The sequence below is a fragment of the Xiphophorus maculatus genome, chromosome 21, assembly GCF_002775205.1.
Source record: "Xiphophorus maculatus strain JP 163 A chromosome 21, X_maculatus-5.0-male, whole genome shotgun sequence".
In the NCBI taxonomy this organism is placed as follows: domain Eukaryota; kingdom Metazoa; phylum Chordata; class Actinopteri; order Cyprinodontiformes; family Poeciliidae; genus Xiphophorus; species Xiphophorus maculatus.
In genome coordinates this window covers 7,930,727-7,950,239 of record NC_036463.1, presented here as the reverse complement: position 1 = coordinate 7,950,239, position 19,513 = coordinate 7,930,727, and the positions used below count along the sequence as shown (strand labels likewise).

The 19,513-nt window shown below is 37.6% G+C and overlaps 2 protein-coding genes across 2 annotated transcripts; both read right to left on the bottom strand.

Annotated features, from left to right (window-relative positions):
• Positions 1 to 220: 220 nt before the first annotated feature.
• Positions 221 to 12,904, bottom strand: mrc1 (mannose receptor C-type 1). Its single transcript, XM_023326652.1, has 30 exons — positions 12,735 to 12,904; positions 12,250 to 12,651; positions 11,009 to 11,182; positions 10,162 to 10,317; positions 9,969 to 10,082; positions 9,747 to 9,887; positions 9,470 to 9,649; positions 8,646 to 8,803; positions 8,452 to 8,568; positions 8,261 to 8,376; positions 7,973 to 8,121; positions 7,417 to 7,616; positions 7,211 to 7,326; positions 7,037 to 7,118; positions 6,793 to 6,937; positions 6,351 to 6,389; positions 5,847 to 6,010; positions 5,653 to 5,729; positions 5,447 to 5,547; positions 5,237 to 5,376; positions 5,017 to 5,119; positions 4,563 to 4,732; positions 3,952 to 4,057; positions 3,012 to 3,244; positions 2,757 to 2,919; positions 2,527 to 2,679; positions 2,333 to 2,449; positions 1,819 to 1,977; positions 1,711 to 1,743; positions 221 to 1,622 (listed from the first exon to the last, which is right to left on the bottom strand). Exons 1-30 carry the CDS (start codon positions 12,802 to 12,804, stop codon positions 1,381 to 1,383), a joined length of 4,320 nt encoding a protein of 1,439 aa, XP_023182420.1. The 5' UTR covers positions 12,805 to 12,904; the 3' UTR covers positions 221 to 1,380.
• A 2,041-nt stretch (positions 12,905 to 14,945) lies between these two features.
• tmem236 (transmembrane protein 236) lies at positions 14,946 to 18,438 on the bottom strand. The gene is made up of 4 exons (XM_005798613.2): positions 18,106 to 18,438; positions 17,841 to 17,913; positions 17,197 to 17,320; positions 14,946 to 16,259 (listed from the first exon to the last, which is right to left on the bottom strand). Exons 1-4 carry the CDS (start codon positions 18,375 to 18,377, stop codon positions 15,511 to 15,513), a joined length of 1,218 nt encoding a protein of 405 aa, XP_005798670.1. The 5' UTR covers positions 18,378 to 18,438; the 3' UTR covers positions 14,946 to 15,510.
• Between the last annotated feature and the right edge of the window lie 1,075 nt (positions 18,439 to 19,513).

Genomic DNA, 19,513 nt, shown 5'->3' with positions numbered 1-19,513 from the left:
AATTGTCTTCATTTCCCACTTTTAGGAACCCTTGAAAACAAAAAGGACTATCAGTCTCTTTCCTCCCTTTTCACCTTATATGGTATTTCATCCTCTATTCACTCTAATCTTTGATAAAAAGATTAACATCCTTTGTACATTTGTAAACCAAGCTCAGAAAATGTTATTCAACTCCACATTGCTTCTAATAGGGTTCTGTAGAAAAATATAGGCAAAAAAGTCACTTTAATCATTTTTTATTTATTCAGTATCTATTTACAATAGTGTAAGGAGTACTGAATGGTCTGTAGCAAATATTAACAAGCATCACATCTGAGGAAGATCTGTTGATCTTGAAAGACAGATATTCTTTTCATGATTTTGAACATGTAAATATTCACAACTACACTGATTTGTCACCAATTTCGGTGCATATTAAACTGTTACATACACTATGTAGCCAAAATTATTAGTATATTTGCCTTCATACATGCATGAATTTACCTGCAATAATTTTATTTATTTATTTATTATTTTTTCTTAATATGATCTTAAAAATGTCAATCTTTATGAGTCTCCGAAAGGGTTAAGAATTTGTATACTTTAATTGTTAGCTATTTCTTTATAAATATATTTGGAAGGTCAGACACTGGTGTTGGACAGGAAGGCCCTGCTCACAGTCTCTGCTCTAATTCATCACAAAGATGCTCTGTCAAGTTGGAGTCAGGACTCTGTGGAGGGAAATAAATTTATTTCACACAAAGCTCATTCATCCATGGCTTTCTGGCCCTTGCTTTGTGGTGTAAAGTCATGTTGTGATAGGAAAGGGAAAATCCCAAACTTAACTGCCCTCTTTTCCTTGCTGCATCTGACACTTTGCATTGCACTTGGTGATGCAAAGCTTAGATACAGTTTTCTTGGCAATGGAAACTCATTCACTGAAGTAACCTGAAGGACACAGGAAGTTTGGAGGTTTGTAGATATTGGCACTCTAGAAAATTGTGGACTACTGTGCACCATATGTGTACAGAAGATCTGTGTTGCTCCCAGTTTATTACAATACTAACAGTTGACTGTGGTGTGTTTAGAAGTGAGGAAATGTCACAACTGAACCTATTACACATCTACTTATTACGGTATGACCAATGTTTGCAGAGGGAGTCTGTATGGCTACTGTAGGTGCTCTGATTTTACACACTAAACTATATTTTTCGGAGGGGTGATTCCATACTTTTGGCAATACAGTGTTTGTATATATACATATATGAACATAAACTCAATGGAGTTTGGTTTCTAGCATCATGACCTTTCAATTAGTGTAATCAAAGTCTTTCAGCCAGTTTCCTCATAAACTGAAGGTAATCAAGATAATTTAGAATCATTTGTTATTGTGCTGTCTCCTCATGCTTGTTCGTTCTGCTCTATGTTGACCACCAGGCCTTTAGTATCCACAGGCACTCGATTTGGATTGTTGAAGTACAGCTTGTTGTCAAAAGTGCACTCGGCCAGGGTCGTCATGGGTAACCGTATCCGTTTGCGAAACAGGAGAAAGGCAACGAGTCCGACTATGGCTATGACAATCAGCACAATAGCCACTGTGATGCCAGCAGAGCCATGTGATGATGCTTTTTTAACAGTTTGAACTGCCAAAGAAACAAAATCATAAATTAGACACAATGATCTATAATTAATTTTAATTATGCTATGGAATAAATTGCTTCATTTACTTACCTACAAACTGAGGCCTTGATGTAGGTGGAATGGCTGTAGAAATATGCCAAGATCTCAGTGTAAGTGCCAAATATAGATATAAATAACAGAGCAGCAGGTTAAACTCACCTTTAGGCCTTTTACAGATGTAAGACCTGTATCTGCTGCAGCTGTTTGTGCTCCACTCTCCGCTGTCAGAATGGATATTCACACATGAGTCGGACTTTGGCATTCCTATTTTCCAGTTGGTATAGTCCACAACACTGTTATCGATCCACATCCACTCATCTAAAGCAGAGAAACAATAATCAGACAAACAAATATGCATGACCAGGAGATGATTGAACTGCAACCTCCACAATGAGTTTTTAATAGTGTGCATGTTTAAACCAAATCTATGCATGGTGGTGTTTAAGGGAGTTAAAGCTCAGGCCATGACAATAGGACTTAAAAACAAGCATAAACACTCTGAATTAAGCCTGTGTAGAGAAACTGAAAAAAAGTAATCACCACAAAATGCCACCACAATAATTTTCTCAAAAAAAGAGACAATTCATGTTTTTTAACATGAGACGTTCATGTTTTTTAAGCACAATATTACATTTTTTAAGTCAAAAAAGTCTGAAATTAGCCCAATGCTCACTGTCACGGGACTTGTAGAGACCAATCCAGAAAGTTTTGGCTTCATCTTGCAGGCTTTCAATATTCTTCTGTATGAATTCTGCCTCAATGGGGTCCTGAATGCTCACTAGAGAAGCACCTAAAAAACCCAAACACATGTTGGTGGAATTCACTCGTTGAGATAAAGGAAGTGTGTGCAAAGTTTTCACAACTTACCTAGTTTTATACATTCAACTGAGGCATGAGCCCAATTTTCAACCACCGAGGCCAGAAAATAATAACAGTGACCCCTAAAAGGCATCCAGGATCTGTCCTTCTTTGGCTCTGGACAGTTGCCAGGAAGCTGTGGCGGTTCAGTCGGCGCCAAGTCTGAAAAAGAGGTAAGATCTGTTATTCTGTAGTGTAGGCAGTGAATGGCTGTAAAGGTAACTAAGAGATTTGCTTACCTTGTGACCTTTTGCAGATTGAATAGTAAGTACTGGAGCATTCTGTTGTCTTCCATGTGTTATCAATATCTATATACACACAACCATGGTTTTTTGGCTCATTCTTGCCCCATTTGGTGTAAGAGAGAAGCCAGTTATCGACCCACTTAAAGCGACCTCCAGTCTGGAAGGAAAATAATTGACAATTAGCACAAAACTAGAAAGGTTTTATGCTTAAAATATAATTCTGGTGGAAATGTTTAAAAGCAGGCTTACCACATTGTTGTTGAGGCCGATCCAAACTGGCTCTTTGAGTGTGGAAATCTGCAAGGTGACGAAAGCCTGGATCATAGGGTTCAGGATACTGGCCAGCTCTGAATCGTCTGCCTGGCATTGTCTCCGAGCCTCATCCCATCTCATCTTCTGGGCCACCAGTTTGTAGGAGTCATTGCCAATCTTGTAAAAGGACTTTGGTGAAACAGTGGTGGCTGGCACCACAATCTGGGAATCTGCACAAACAAGACATGTGAGTCGGTGGTCTTTGCAGTTTTATTCTAGAAATCCTGGCATTGCATCTTTCTTTAACGTGTTTTAAAAAACAGTTCTGTCTCCAAACAAAATGAAAGGCCATAATGAACTGCCTCTGGCAGTAAAGGACTTCAAGCAGTACTACTGCTGAAGAAATCACACATTGCTGAAGTTGTGCTACTTCCAGTTTGTGCCATTGGGGTACAAATGGCACAAACTGTGCCATTTGTACCCCAAATCTAAATCTAAACCAACAAGATTTAGATGTGTTTTTTTTTTTGTGATTTTACCTTAGAGGCCTGTCTTTTCCTCACTTTGTGTTCAATTACAACATATATTGAATTAAACCTTATTTATTTTCTAGGCTTTATTGTAGAAAATTACACAAAGATGGCTTGTCTGAACAGGGCCATAAATAGAGTTTAATTTTTTGTGAACTTAGAAAGTGAAAAATTATTCAAACTTAATGTTTTTTAAAAAAAATTGTGCCTTCTGGTTGAATTGGACATCAGATTGCATATGTCACAGCTGCATAGAAAGGCAAAGCTGGAACAGTGTAGCCCTAGTTTCATATGTCATTAAAATGCAAAGGATATTAACAATAGTATGGCTGGAACATAATTCTATTCTATTTTATTTTTACTCATTTTATTTTTATTTCTCTGCTGTAAGGCCATACGTTACTCACCAACATTCTTTTTACAGACAAAGTTACGTTTTTCACCACAGTCTTCCACTTTCCACTGTCCTTTTATTTTGAGGGTGCTGCCAACCATGATCACACAGTCAAACACCTCAGGAAGAAGACAGAAAAGTTAAATGAGTTTCCCTTTTCTTTTCAAAATTTACAAAACCTATTTTGGTTTATTATTTATTTATTTAATCCAATAAATGAATAGTTCTGGCAAAGCCTATAAAAGCAAAGCTCTATAAAGAGCAAAGCCTAAAACACAATCTGTATTTGTAATGTAGCATTAATATTCATATCTCTATCGTATCTAGCATTTCTATTGCAAAGTGGGAGTGAAAATTAAGGACTTGTTCAATCAGATTAAGATCATTTTTGTGCCAGTTTGAAAACACTCTAGTAAGAAGTCTGAATTTTAAGTATTTCCACATAAAACTATGATGAAGAAAATCTATGGGAGCCTCAAAAAGACGACAAATATTATGACAGACAGCATTGAAAAAATACATGGTTTACTAAATTACAAAACAACTATTATGAAAGAACAAAATGTAAAGTAAATATAACCGCAAATGAATTGAAGGCTAGCACTTCAATAAAGTTGCAAAAACCTCATCCAGAAAGTAGCGTCCATCAGGTGTTGATGTGGGGTGTCCCTTGGCCCAGTTGGTGAATAAAATGGCTCTGCCATCTGTCCACACAAAATTCATTTCCCAATTGATGTCATTCATGCCTAGCCACAGATCCTCCTTTTGGCTCAGCATTTGTGTTGTTAGGAATGCTGAAAAAGAAAAGACGGCAATTCTCAACTTGCGTGAAATGCATGTGCAAAAACTCAAAAGACTGTTGGTTGAAATTACAAAGCTATTTTTGGGTTCTAAATAAGTCAAATCTGAACTTTAAATTGCAAATATAAACACAAGAGCAGAACTAAAATTGTGCCTAGGTTTTAGACAACTCTCTGGTAAACTTATACAAGTTAAGATTGATTTAGTTTGTGAATCTTGTGCAAAGCCAATAAAATCTGTCTTTTATGAGTATCTATGAGACAGTATAGGTGCTGACCTTGCTCTTTCTCACTGGTGATAGACACAAGATTTCCTCCCTCTTTCTGGCAGTGGGTTCTGGCATCTTTCCAGTTCTTCTTATCCGCAAAGAATTTGTAGCACTGAGTTTACAAGTCAAATTTTATTCGCTAGCGTCACTTTCAATATCCTAAGAATTTGTAAACAGAATTTACTGGGAAACTACAGTGAGAAAATATGTGCCAAACATGTAATAATACCTTTCCTTTAAAGGTAAGCCACTCAGGTGCACATCCCCCTTTAGGAGGGGTAGTGGGTGCCATTGTTGTATTAATAAAACTGCCTCTTCTTTTGCAAATTGAAGGTAGCTCCAGACCACAGTTGATATCATTCCAATAACCTACAAATACAGAATTTATAAAGCAAAGTGACGACAGTAAATATTCAAAGTTTATCTGAATCAGACTTACCCATGCTTGTGTACATTGTTACGCAATTTTCATCATTATTTGCAAAGTTTGGCTCATTGTTTTCCCATGCAGTGTAAGTTACTGGTGTTCCGTCTACCCAACTGAAAACAATAGATAAAATAGGGAAATATTTAATTTAAAAAGACTAAATTGAATCTACTGACAAATTCTGTAGTCAACTCAATTGCCCTAATTAATTTATTTACCTGAAGGACTGATCCAAGTTCACAACCAAACCAATGTAGTATTGTGTATTTTGTTGCGCTTCAGAGCGCCTTGATAACTATGCAAACATAAACATGAGAGAAACTTTAAATCAAAAACTATTGTTAATAACTTAAAAACCAAGTATTATGGTCATTCTGACCTCCCTTATTTAGTAATAAAATGCAATTCTCACTTGTTTCCAGAGGAACTTCCTTTCACTTTCTGCTGTTATGACTGCAAGTTCACCAAAGTTCTTTTTACAGTAATCTCTTGCAGCTTCCATTGATAACTTGTTTTTGTTTATGTGGTAATGACTGTCATTATATATGAGCCACCCATCTTCTGTGGTGTTGAATACTGGAAAGAGAACAAAGAGCTTTACAGGTCAACAATATTAGTTGGTGTCTTAAGATTGCTTCTCATTTTGTTTGATCCACAGTTTTCTTAGTTCACATAAATATGAGTGTTAGCTTATCACAATTTGGTAAGTATTCCAAGGGTTATGTTTGCATCTTTTATTTCCAGCTGTGTTTTTGCCTTTTATTACATTATTAATTTACTAAAACTGACATGTGAATCCTGGTTTCTATTTTCAACAAACCAGGTGACTGTTATTCTACCCTTTAGGTTTCGACTTGTTCCTTGATTTTTTTTTTCTTTTTTTTCTGATGAAAATGGTCATAATGTTGAAACCTACCTTCTACAATGAAGACTGGTACAGGTTTGGGAGTCACCCCTGAAAATGGAATAAAATTAACAACAATTTTGTGACACCTGGGGAATTTAATGGGGTGCTACATTCAAAATGTTGACTCGCTAGCACATATTTCACTCCTTGAGTCATAATTATGAGCCTAACTTTGATGATTTCAAGGAAAGTCACCTCCAAGACAGGAATATAATTGTGACAACACAAACAAAACAAAAGCAAACAAACAAACAAATAAAAAAACACAATTTGAGCTCATTATCTGTACTTAGCAATAGTTGATTGAGGTGAAGTTGGTAAATTTTTCTCGTCAAAAAACTGTTTACAATAAAACAGTAAAAAAGGACTGATTTAAAGCTAAGTGTTGCCAGTACGTTGAAGCGAAAAGCTTTGTTTACGCGTTGTTTCTCGTTGGGACATCGAGTTTTACCTTTGGGTATCTGGCAGATCCAATCGTTGTAGAAGTCACAGTTCCGATCGTTCCAGTGATGTCCATAGTAAAACTGAGCTTCTGCACACTGTTCGTTGTCATTGTGGTTGTTTGGTTCTCCATAGCCCCAGCTCTCAAAACTGAACTAGATTACAGTTTTTAGGAGAAAAAGAATAATTAGAGTTAAAACGATCAGTCACAACTTTTTAATTATTATTATTGCCGTAAATGCTGCATGTCTTACAGGTGATCCATCACTCCAGACAAAACCTTGATTGGGACCCATGTGTCTCAGGCCTATCCAGACTGCATCAGTACTGTAAACACTACAAGAAAACAGAAAACATATTTGCGGAGGAACTTTTGAACTGCCAAATATAGGAAGCTCCAACAAGGATGTCAGTGCAGGTTAACATACTTCATATTGTCTAAGTCCCTAATACTCAGTATGCTGATCAGGTTTCCACCAATGGCTTTGCAGAAGTCCTGTGCTTCCTGCCAAGTCTTTTTATTCTCCTTCATTTTCTTGTAAACCTTTCAAATAAAAAAGAAAATGTATTTTTCTTTTTTTACAAGTACCATCATATTATTAAAAAAACAAAACATTCACAACTTCTTTCTTACTTTATAGCAGACATTCCTTTTAGCAACAGGCGTCCAACCAGAGGCACAGGTCAGTGGTGGGGTGGTCGGTCGGACGGTTGTCGCAAGCACACCCTCTGCCTTCTTTTTGCAAATATACTTCTCTTTGTTGCTGCAGCTGATAACATCCCATAAACCAGCAAAAGTCCCAGTTGTCATGGCAACACACCCCTGTTTTCTGTCTTTTTTTTCCAGAAAGAAAAAAGTATAAACTCATCTTAGTTCTAGTCATTTAGAAACAACAAATATAAATTAGATTCACATGCAGAACTATATTGAAGATGTACACATTTACCAATAAATCTAAAAAAAGACTGCTTGTTTATGCTCAAATTTTTTCATTTGCTAAGTAAAAACTACAAACCGAGGTCAACTAAGCAAATCTATAGTTTAAAAAAGTATCATTGAGACAAGGTATGTTTATTTTACACTTTTCAGATGCAACATACGGTAATTCAAAACACCCGCTGTAAGAAACATATACATAAATGTAACTATAAAGATAGAAAGCTTAATAATTAAAGAATATGGACATTACCTGGCATGCCAACATTGAAATGAGTAAAGGTAACCTTTCTTCTTGTTGTCCACTTGAAAATATTCCTGTCCTCTGTGTTGGACATCCCCGTCCAAAAATACTTTTCTGGTCTCAGTCCCACTAAACTGATGAGAAAAGCATTCTCATATCTGTTTTGAAAAAGCAAGAATTGATGAGTGTTTCAGCACAAAGCGCTATAAATAGTATCTGAACAAAATTTTTAGTAATATTTTTATCATTTCATTAGATTTAAGGTCATTTAGTTGCAAGATTAATAATGGTTCCTACCTGTCAGCAATGTCTACAAGGTTTGAACCCCCTTTTGAGCATGCCTGCATTGCCTCTGCAAACGTTTTTGTTTCACGTCCAATCTCATAGCAAAAGGAACCAAATCTAGTGGTGCCCTACAAAACCAAAGTACTTAATGCATTGAATTGTATCACTTCTATGTTTTATTAAGTTTAAGCCACATTACTCACAAGCTTGCATCCTGTATTGATTTCCTCTTGGGTACCTCCAGTCGGTTTTGTGGAAGCTTTCTTCTTACAAATATATCCATATGTCTTCTCACACATGTGATCTGCCCACTTTCCATCCTTCATGAGAAATATGGAAACAATTATAGCATATCCATTAACTGCTGTCTTTACAACAGGACAGTTATAGATGTTACCTTTCCTCGGATCAAGACACAGTCCTCCTGGTGGTTGATAGCATGAGATGGTTCATCACTCTGCCAGTTGGTGAAGGTCACATGAGAGTGATCAGACCATTCAAACAACATCGGGTTCCTCTGATCATTCAGCCCAATCCAGAGCACATCTGTCTGTACTGAGGTGAAAAACACAGAGATGGAAGTGAATGGAAGACATTTTTTTGTTTGTTTTGTTTAATTACTAAAATAATTCATCCAGCCTTGTTTGTCACAGATGTATTTGTTTCAAACTTTTAATTTGCTTAAAAGATATAGATATCAACATGTTTTGGTGAATAGTCTTTTTTCCCCATGTTTTACTAAGTTATAAACATCAGGAAGTGAGACTTGTAAAGTCCCTCAGACAAGATATCTCCATAGATATCTTTATGCAGATATCTTTTGATATTTCACATTTAAAACAAATTCTACAGTTATATTTGTTTTATGGGCATTTTTACCTTTCCAAATAACTGTCGTACCATTTATTTGGAAAACAAATACACAAAAAGCAAATGCTAAAAATTTGAATTTTCCTATTTCGACTGAAGATTTAAAAATTTTAATGCAACTAATAAAAACATTAGTGTGTAACAACATTAAAAGTAAAAAGTAGTACCACTTAGCAATGTTTGCCATTTTAGAGTCAATAAGGTGAGAACTTCCTGACTTAGAAGAAAGTGTATTTTAGCTGCCCACCACCAAACACTGAATTCATGTTGTAGATATTTGTGTAGTGTACCACCAAATTCTGGTTGCTTTATAACTACTTTAGACTTCTAGTAATGTAAATCACCACCTACAATATCCTGACTGTGTTATAATAAAGCTCTGCTCTTCTATGTTGCTTATGCTGGCCAAATCTGCTTCCTCTTTGTGACATGCTGCCAAAGCGTCCCTCCACGTCTTTTTACTCCTCTCCAGGTAATAACATTGTCCTCCATAGGGCACCCAGTGACTCGGGCAGAAGCTGGGCCCTTTATCTAGAAATTAAGGACAAATAGAAGTAAGAACACATGCAAATACAGATGCATTGCCCTAAAAAGGATCATCTTGATATATGTTCTCTAAACAATTTACCTGGTGGTGGAGGCAGACTGGTAGAGTTTCCTTTACCGCAAATATAGCCAAGTTTTTTGCTGCAAGCACTGCTTTCCCATTTTGATGCTTTTCTTGTATTTAGAGTTGCACAGCTGTCCCCAGGGACTGAAGATGGATGACCTGAAGGATTCACTGTTAGTTACAACCTCTTTGACTCCAATTTGATATATAAATGTTGTAGAATCAAGTTCTTTAGCTAACCTGGGGCCCAATTTAGATATCTGAATGGGTTTCCATTGCTCCACTGCCATCCACTCTCAAAGTCCAAGCTGTTTAGTCCAATCCACAGAGATGCTCCCAAATGATTTGTTAACCCTTTATCAACACATAAATCAGAGGGTGATTGATTTTCAGCTGGATCATATTGGTAGTTGACTGAATATTTGCTTTATACCTGAAATGTATGACTGTTCGTGCAGCTCTACGATGCTGAGGAGATCTGCTCCCTGCTGCTGGCAGCTCATCCTGGCCTGGTGCCATGTCAGAGTCGCCTGTGTATTCCTCTGATACTGAACCCTGGTGACTGGGTCAGTGTCCCAACCAAAAGATCCTGGATTGTAAGAAATATATAAGTCAACAAGGAAAATCAGGTACTATCCATAATTTTCTAGGTACTTTTTAGCAAACTACCCAGAAGGGGGGAAATTACGTTTTTAAGATGTAGGAGAGTAAGACTAGCTTTAGGAAGAACCTGGGAAGTTTTAGTGACCAGAAAGTTCAAGTATTCCAAGGAAGACCCTGATAAATGCCAGGAAAGTATAAAAAGTTATAATTCACCTAATAATTCAGGGAAAGTAATTTATAAATACAATGTAAGTGTCATGGTTTTCCAGAAGGACTGAAGGGCATCGGGCCAACAAATTAGAGTAGTAAAGATTTCAATGAAAGAATTAACATAAAAATTGTCATGGAAATACTGGGCTACCAGTGTGAGGACAAGTACAAGGGAACATGAAAGAAACTCTGAAAGAATCCATCAGTTAGTGACTGAAAACCGAGAAGCTTAAATACTAGGGAAGCTCAATGGATAGAGAACCGGTGGCTGATTATTGATAGGATGCAGTTGAGAGAGAAATAAAACAGGCAAGCCGTAGGAGTTATGGCACAGAGGGGAGTCTAATAAAAATATGAGCAAAATGACAGGAAACAAAGAATAACTAAGAATACAAATATCAAAAATGATCAAAAATACAAACCCAGGAGAAACTTTATGATAAATGAAAAAAAAAAATCAGACATACCTTTATTTGGACAAAACCCAAACTTCCTTTGTGTGTCGTAATCCTTCTCAGTGGCACACCACAGCTGCCCGTCTGTGCGTCCATCTGTTGTGCATTCAGCGTACCATTTCGAAGCAAACTTGAATGGAAACTGACAGGGGGCTCCAAACGCATTGCCTCTTATGGTAATGGTCTCTGAAGATGTAAAGATTGGATATGGGTAGAATCATTGTCATTATGCTGTCAACATAGACAAAACAGGAAAAATATTGTTATAAAAACATCACTATAAAGCTCCCAATAGCATCTATTATTGTCCTGTCATTAGACATAGTGTTGGTCATTTAGCTCATTTGTCATTTTGTACCCTACATTTTTTTGTCTGTTACAGGACAAACCAAATCCACTGCATGCCAGTTTGTATATAAACGGCCAGGATTTTATATCTGCTTTGACAACCTTTGACTTAAAGTAATTTTCTATGAACCACTTTGTTTTTTGTCCTCCATTTAAAACATTGATGAGGTCTGATCAGCTTCAGTCCTTATCAAAACTGCAATATTTAAATTTTAACATTATTCTTGTACTTGTTTTACCATTTTATGCCATTTTCATTGTGACAGCACACCCGTTTTATAAAGAAAAACACTAAATACAATTCATGAAATGCAGAGTCTAATGTTTGGGGTGTGTGTCTGTGTGTGGTAATCTCATTTGCAATAATATTTTATTTCTACTTAATAACAAAACAAAATGCAACAGAGGGGGATACATTAGAACCCATACATTTTCTCTGCTGGGAACTAGTGGTAAAAATATATTCTCATGGGAATGTAAAAGAAATTCATTCGAAGGCTCACATTCGAAAGTTATTTAACAGTATAACTTTAAGGTTAAAACAGTATTTCCATAAATATTGCTGTAATAGCTGTCAAAGGGGGAAATTTTAAACTTTTAGAAGTGAGAGCTCTTTTAATGATTTAACCTAACTGACTACTTTGATTAAAGCAGATTTTACTTAAAGAAATGTGAAATTCAGAGGGCATGCATAGTGGGCTGGGCACACCCAGTCAGTTATTTGATGAGCTGCATTTCAAGTTGTTTGCCTTTTACTTACACCAGTGTTTGATTTGTTTTTTTATGTAATGAGACTGTGCATCTCTCACTTACATGGAAATTATTGTATGGGGAACCATCTGAGTCATCTCCAAGCTTTCCAGAAAGCTGGATAGATTCTTTTATTGTAGACCCGAAACTCCTACCTTGAAACCCCTTTGAGCAAAGATCCCCCAGAGTGCCAAATATCCTCCAGCGACTCCACGCCCCTGAGCCTTTGTAGATTATTACATTCTTCTCTTTGAAGTTACCCCAATTAAGGTGCAGATCTTGGTCTTTCAAACCAAAGAGGGTCTCATTCTTACATTGCCAGTGCTGAAGATTGTTATTCTCGTCGCACTCAAAAAGAAGCACCTTTACCAAGTCTTTAATTTCCGTGGCTCCAAGACACAGCTTGAGGGAAAGACTTAGAAGGCGAGACTCTGAGACCCAGCGAAACTGCTGCTCTGTGGCACGGGGATTGCACTGTGCCAATGTTACGGAGCTGGCGCTTTCTACCTTTATGCACTTGTTGTGGTCCTGGTTGAAGATCAGAAAAATACCACTGTCTGCAAAACAACAGAACCACACAAATATGTTGATGAATTTCACCCAAACTTATTGAATCAACAGATGTGTCCACGGTACTCACCAATGTCAGCTTTGATGTGGAGGGCTTTCAGGAGACAAAGAGTCAGAGCAAATGTTGACAAAGGTGACATCCTCAAAGTCTGGTTTAGACTCAGAAGGTTTCCGAGTCATGAGAACGGGAGTCTGTTGAGTGGAGATTTGCTCGACAAAGAACAGCAATGACAGAACCATGGTGACTCTGTCCCCTTAATCACAGTGATGGACATCCTGTCACGTGGTAACATGGTTGGTCAGATGTCTGCATTTCCCCTGGGATTTCAAAGAGTTTTGTGGAAAAAGATAAGAGGAAGTAGGCTTTCACTACTATACAAAAAAATGACCTGTAGAAGAACAACATCTGAAACAAATGTTTTCCTTTAGGTTTGACAAGTTATTAAAAGATCTTTAATGTCTGGATTGTATCTAATCAATCCGAAAAAATTTATCAAGATGACTTGCAAATAATCATTGGCTTTTAGGAACGACTAATTTAAGTTTGCATTGCTTTGCCAGTCTAAGTTTTGATGGGATTCCCTCAAATCAGGCTTTATTTTATTGATTACTGAGCTGATTCTAGTTGTAGATACATAGTATGCAGGAAGGAAAACCTTCTTCCTGTTTGGGGAAGTAAGCAGAGATTATCCCAATCTGGTCTGCAAGACTGTCCAGAAATGTTGCAACAGTGATATGGATACAGGGTAAATTGGCTACATGTCTGTTGAAAGAGATGCATAGAGAGCCTATGTGTGCTAAATCACTGGAGATCACGTTACATATCCTATGGTATCACATGTTGTAATGTGATTTACCTAAAGTCTTGTATCTTCATCTGTGGTAGCTTAGCAATTGCAAAACATGTCGTTTTTATGTATTTACTTCATTTCCAACTTCAAAAATGGAAAACAATTACTAAGAAGAATTTCTTCCAGATGCGACCAGATAAGAATCAACAATAAAGCTAAAAAATGTAACTAAATTGGTAGAGGTACTAGACAAAGACATCTTGCTATGTGAGGTTTAGAAGACGAAATGGCTATTTTATCATCATTGGTATCCACAAATTCATACAGAAAATAGCATAGAATTTTATTTTAATTATGTCTGCATGACTTTGTTTCACTTATTCTTATTTCTCACATCAGCAAATTTACGATTGACGCTGAGTTATGTATATTAGGGATGTTGAAGAAACATTTTTTCCACATTTATAAGCCCTGAATTTAACAAAACTGCTACACGATGAAGGCCTTTGTGTTGAACCACAACACACTTTGCAGGTGCATTGTAGCCATGCCCTCTGTTGCTCATCTGTGTGATGGGAATGTTGCCAGGAAGAATGGCAGGAAACCTCTTCTCTCAGGATGCAGTTGGGAAGAAATGGTATAAATTCCAATGTGAACGGTTTAAATGGGGGAGAACAAAGGGAAAAATCTATGCTCAACATGAATTACACATGAAAGTTAAAATTTTCAGAGTTTCTTTAATAATCTTACCAAAATAAATATATCTACATTACAAACTCACACAGATGTTCTTATGGATATATTTTTTTAAATCTCATGTAAACAACTCTGTTTTATTATATGACACATATTCACAACACATTATGATGGTTTAAAACACATAGCATACAGTCATAGTCATACAACCATTTTTGCAAAAGGAGTAGAAAGGGGTACAAACAGTATATCTGCACATGGAGTTAATAAAACATATTGCAGCAGTTAATTGACACTTGATGTGTCTGCATTGCCTGAGAGCTCCCATTTGGCCTGTGAAAAGTACTAAATGATTATGTCAGCAAAACATTTTTGATTAATCAAATGCAAACTGTTTGGTTCCACCAGCTGTTCTATGACATTTGAGCACAAATATTTTCACTTTTCTAAAACTATTATTTTAAGAAAATGAATGTTTTATTTTTCAACTAACAGGGAAACCACTTTTTTAGGGAGCAAAACTATATGCTCTTTCAACACTTTGTAATTGAAAGTTGTGTTTAAATTTCTTACAAATTTTTTCTTACATAATTTTATTAAAAACAGAGCTGTTCACGGTTAAATTTGATTAGTTTCCCTTGTAAAGATACCCAAAAGGGGTTTTAAAGAAATTAATCTCTAACTGTAGTAGCAAAATATCCGTGAGATGCCCAGGGTGGCATCTCATCAGGGGAAGAATCAGACCTCCTTATACAAGTAACTTTTTTTATTTTAAAACTACTAAAGAACAACATCCCATCTGTTTTCCTTGAATGCCCCTTTTTCTTGCCTTTCCCATTTCAAATAGTGTTCATCAAATTAGTGACCTGTATTGTCATTTTTAAAGGGAAGAGGTAGTGAACCAATTTCTAATCACTCAGATCAAGTTGGCAAAATAAAGCAAAAAAGTTTAATTTTCTAAAAATAATTCAGTCTAGATTATGCTACTAAAATAACATACAAATGTACTGGAAAGCTTTGTACAAATCTGTACCAGGGCTGATAAGAAGTGTGGAGCCTGATGGTTGTACATTGCCTCCAGTGTCCCAGATTTCATTCAGATAAACTGAACTTTTGCCTCCTTAAAAGACCCTCTTATTTAAAAGATTATTCAATTTAGTCCTTTTAGTAATTTATTGTTTTTTCACTGCTATGTAGTGGTTATGTCATAAAACTCTATGACATATATGGTGTATTTGCATCCAGTTGTGATCTGCCTTGAATACCATTGCTAAATATGAATTATAAACTGGTGGAACCCCTTTCTGAATGCCATCAGGTTGCATTTCCTGACAGTATTCTGTCCTTGCATTCATGGTTTCAAAAGAACATCCTCTCTGTGTTAAATACCCTCAGCTTGGTCATGAAGTTAAAGTAGACAAATGCCAGACAGACCAACAGATTCTTCATCAGATAGAGTACGGGCGTGACAAACCCGAAGAGGGCTATGAGGCTAACACGCACGAAGAAGAAAGGTAAGTCCTGCAGAGCGACTCCTAGAGAAGAAAGGAGTGGGGTGTTGGGCATGACCACCACACGTAAGCAGGACACATAGCTGAAGATGTAGATGGGAAAGACCCAGCCGGAATAGTAGACCAATGGATGTCCTGCCACCCTCACCATCTCCACCGTATCCATCCAGAACATAAAGCTATCAACAAACACATCTGCTCGAGCGTCACTGATGCTTAGAAACCTCAGAGGGCCCGTGTAGGTGTATGGAGACAAATGATAAGCCGGTCCACTCATTGATGGTGAGCTCAGTTCAGGAGAAGAGATGATAAATGGCCGGCCAGGGGTCCCATTTATTCCAGGTATAGCACCATTGATCTCCGGATGTATCCCTCCTCCATTGTGGTTCCTGTCACTTAACTGACTTGTTCCAGGCTGAAGAGGATTCGGCATACTTTGCCTGTGCATTGATGGCCGCGGTACAGCCGGGCCGGGCACAGCTGGTCCTGAAACGGCAGCTCCTGACACAGCTGGAGTGATGGGGGATACTGGTGTTATTGGTTCCACATGAGTTAAGACATTGGAGGGGATTTCAACATCTCTTCCCATTTCATTAGCTGCAATGAAAAAAGGCTAAATGAGAAAAAGGTGTTGAAAAAGAATTCAACCCAAAGCCATAAAAATGAAAAAAAAAAAACAAGCAGTCATCTCACAAAAACATGAAGACTCTATTCACATCACTGAGTGAAATAACTATTCGATCATCCATTGCTTAAAACTTGACTGAAGTCTCTTTTGCGAAGCTAGACTTTTTTTCCTTGTTGGTCACAACTAAGTACACATTTCAGAACTCTACTCCTCTGTACCCTTAATACTGCTCTAAATCCTAAGGTTACTGCTTGGAAACGACAACTTTTTGGCTTCTAGCAAAGATTTTCCTGAGTGAGTTTTAACTGATGGTCACTAGTTATCCATCTTCAATTTTCTTGATGGATGAAGAAGACTCTAATTCAAGATTTGAAGGTACACAGTCATATTCAGTGTCCCCTACTCTTTCAATGCCTTTGTCACCTCCACCACTCTATTCTGCTGAACATTTAGTTCACTGAATTATATATTATTCATAAAAAAGGTCCTCACCAACCAATGGAATCAAACTGTAAAAGGTCTGTTATGGAGATTTAAAAGGTACTTGAAGAAAGAAGATAAATGTGCATGATAGTCATATTTGAACTTTTTATAGTAGGTAGTGTGTTTGTTCTGGATCTTGAAACTTCCATAAAATTAAAGCTTGTTAATATTTCAAGTGAGGAATCTTACAAAATTATCAGGTGTTCAAATAATAATAATTTCCTTCATTGTACTTTGTCCTAATAGGATTACAAGGGATGCCGGGGCCTACCTCCAGCTGTCAATGAGTAAGAGGCAACATACACTGAGGACAGGTCAGCAATCTATCACTGTATTCTATTCTGAAAAATCATCTAATATCAATAGGAGTTACCTCTAAATGGGCACATGACTGGGTATTAAAGGAGCTGGTTTTGCTCTCACCCTGTCCGGTCAATCTGCAGTTTCGTATCCTCTCCACAACATCAATGCAGATTAAGGAGAAGAAGACCAAAGACACAGGGATCTCCGTAAATGTATCGTGTTTCATGTTGTTGTTTATCTGAACCTGGACAAACAATGAGATGACAATAATGAGTTTAGGTTAGGATTGATAATTGAGTTACAAATGACCCAAACCTTTCCATTTTAAGTCAGCAAGAATGACCTTGATGTGCTGCATTATATCTCTTGCACCTATGGTATTTGCTTGAGTCAGTAGTTCACATTGATGGAACACAGAACAAAGCTGACAAAGATGGCCATCTTAGCAGAATTTACGGCTCTTTTGGAAAAGACACCGGATAAGCAAAGGGCCATAGGGTCAGTTCAAACTTTTGAGAAAACTTCACAAAACGGCAAATCAGGCCTGGACTGCAGCCAACAAGGAAGTGAGAATGGGCCTCATGGATAGATGATTTGACAGCATAGACAGGAAGAGGAACCAAGCTGCTTATCAGTAGTTTCTTAACCATCAAGTTAGAAATTATTCCCCTGAGAACAAGGGGATTCTTGCTAATGGTCACCTTTGCTCCAAAGTCCTCCAAACCTAAACAGATGTATCAAACAGTTCTCTGCATGTTTTTTACCTCAGAGCTGGCAATGAGAAAGGCAAAGCAGGGTAACGTGGACAGGATTACATATACCAGGGCCACAGGCCTCCTGAAGTGAGGACAACAAAAGATAAGAGAGCAGGACAGAGGCAGTTACAGAAGTTGCTAACTCATGGTATTTACATGAACTTAAAACCAGTCACAGGCCTGTTTTGTCTCACACCAACCGGTCTTGTTCCAGTCTGGGCTGCACTCTGATCCAAGTTGATGACTACAAACAGTAAGAACATCGGAAACTTACCATTTCTTCCTCCCAACAAGAAACTTCTTTTTTACAAACACCAAGTACTTCAGGGGTACCCACACCAGCAGGGCGGTGGAGGTGACATAGGCGATTGAGGAGGCCACGATCAGCCAGTAAGCTGTGCTGGTGTCGCTGGGTGGCTGCGCAGATGCTTTGACCTTTGCCACAATGATGGCAAATCTCTGCATCACGATGAAGAGTGGCACACACAGGCCAGCAAACTGCAGCACCTCGCAGAGGGCAAACTTCAGTGTGCTCCCTGATCCCATCCTGTGGCAGATCGCAAAAAGAGAAGGAAAGGAGGGAGACGGTGGGGGGCTGTTGCCGTAGTGAGGCGACCCCTGCCCCTCTGAGGGCTGGTCAGGCCTCGGACTGCGGCATTGTCTGCCTCCACTAGCATTTTCCACACACCACAGCCTGAGCTCTCTGCTCAACCAACTGCTTACACTGCACTAGGCATTGTGAATCACCAGAGTGATGCGACTGGCTTTTAGTCTGTTTTTATATAGAAAACAAAATTAATCAATGTATGCACCTTGAAGGTTGGAGTTGTAATGCACCTAAAGGTAAATATTCCATATATTTATAATCTATAGTAGATATCAGTGGATTTGAGATCTTTAATTCAAGAATCCCAATTCAACAATAGCAAAAACAAATTGGTTCTCTTCACTGATGCACTGCCATCTAGTGGCAACATCATATTAATGGTGAGCCAGTAACACCTAACATGATCTGATAAACAAGTTTTTTCTAACTAAAAATTATTAGAGTCTGTCACTGTATAAGACATGGTGTGTTTTAATAAAAGTGTTTTCTTGTCATTCAGGGGAAACGAAAATGTGCTGCTGAATGTACATCTTAGAGTTGTCAACAACAGGGTTTCCCAAGTCCAGTCCTGTTTATCCTGCAACCTTTAGATGCATCCCTGCTTCAATTCACCGAAATCAAATGGTTCTCATCCTCAGCAGTAGTCATTCAGCTCTGCAGAGGCTTTGTAACAAGACATTCATACAAATTACATCTTGATTTGGAGACAGCTGCCTTCCAAACAGTAAGCCTACAGTCTTGGTCGTGACTTAGTGACTCAGAATTATTATTTTTCCTCAGGCTATCGGGAGTCTTAGTAGATCTCGTCTTCATGATTCAGTATTTACCTACTCCCACCTTTGAATGTAGTTTTTGTCGTTTTTTGTTTTTTTTTATCTTCCAGTAAATCCAATAACTTTATTTAGGCTTATGAGGTTTGCTAAAGGGAAATTACTGAGTAAGTGAAACCTCCACTATTTATTTCACCTTAAAATTTGCAAATATGTTATGCAAATGTAATACTGAGTGTCATGTCATGTATGTACAGTGTCATAAGCATCCTCCTCATCACACTATTACATAAGAACATAGTGTT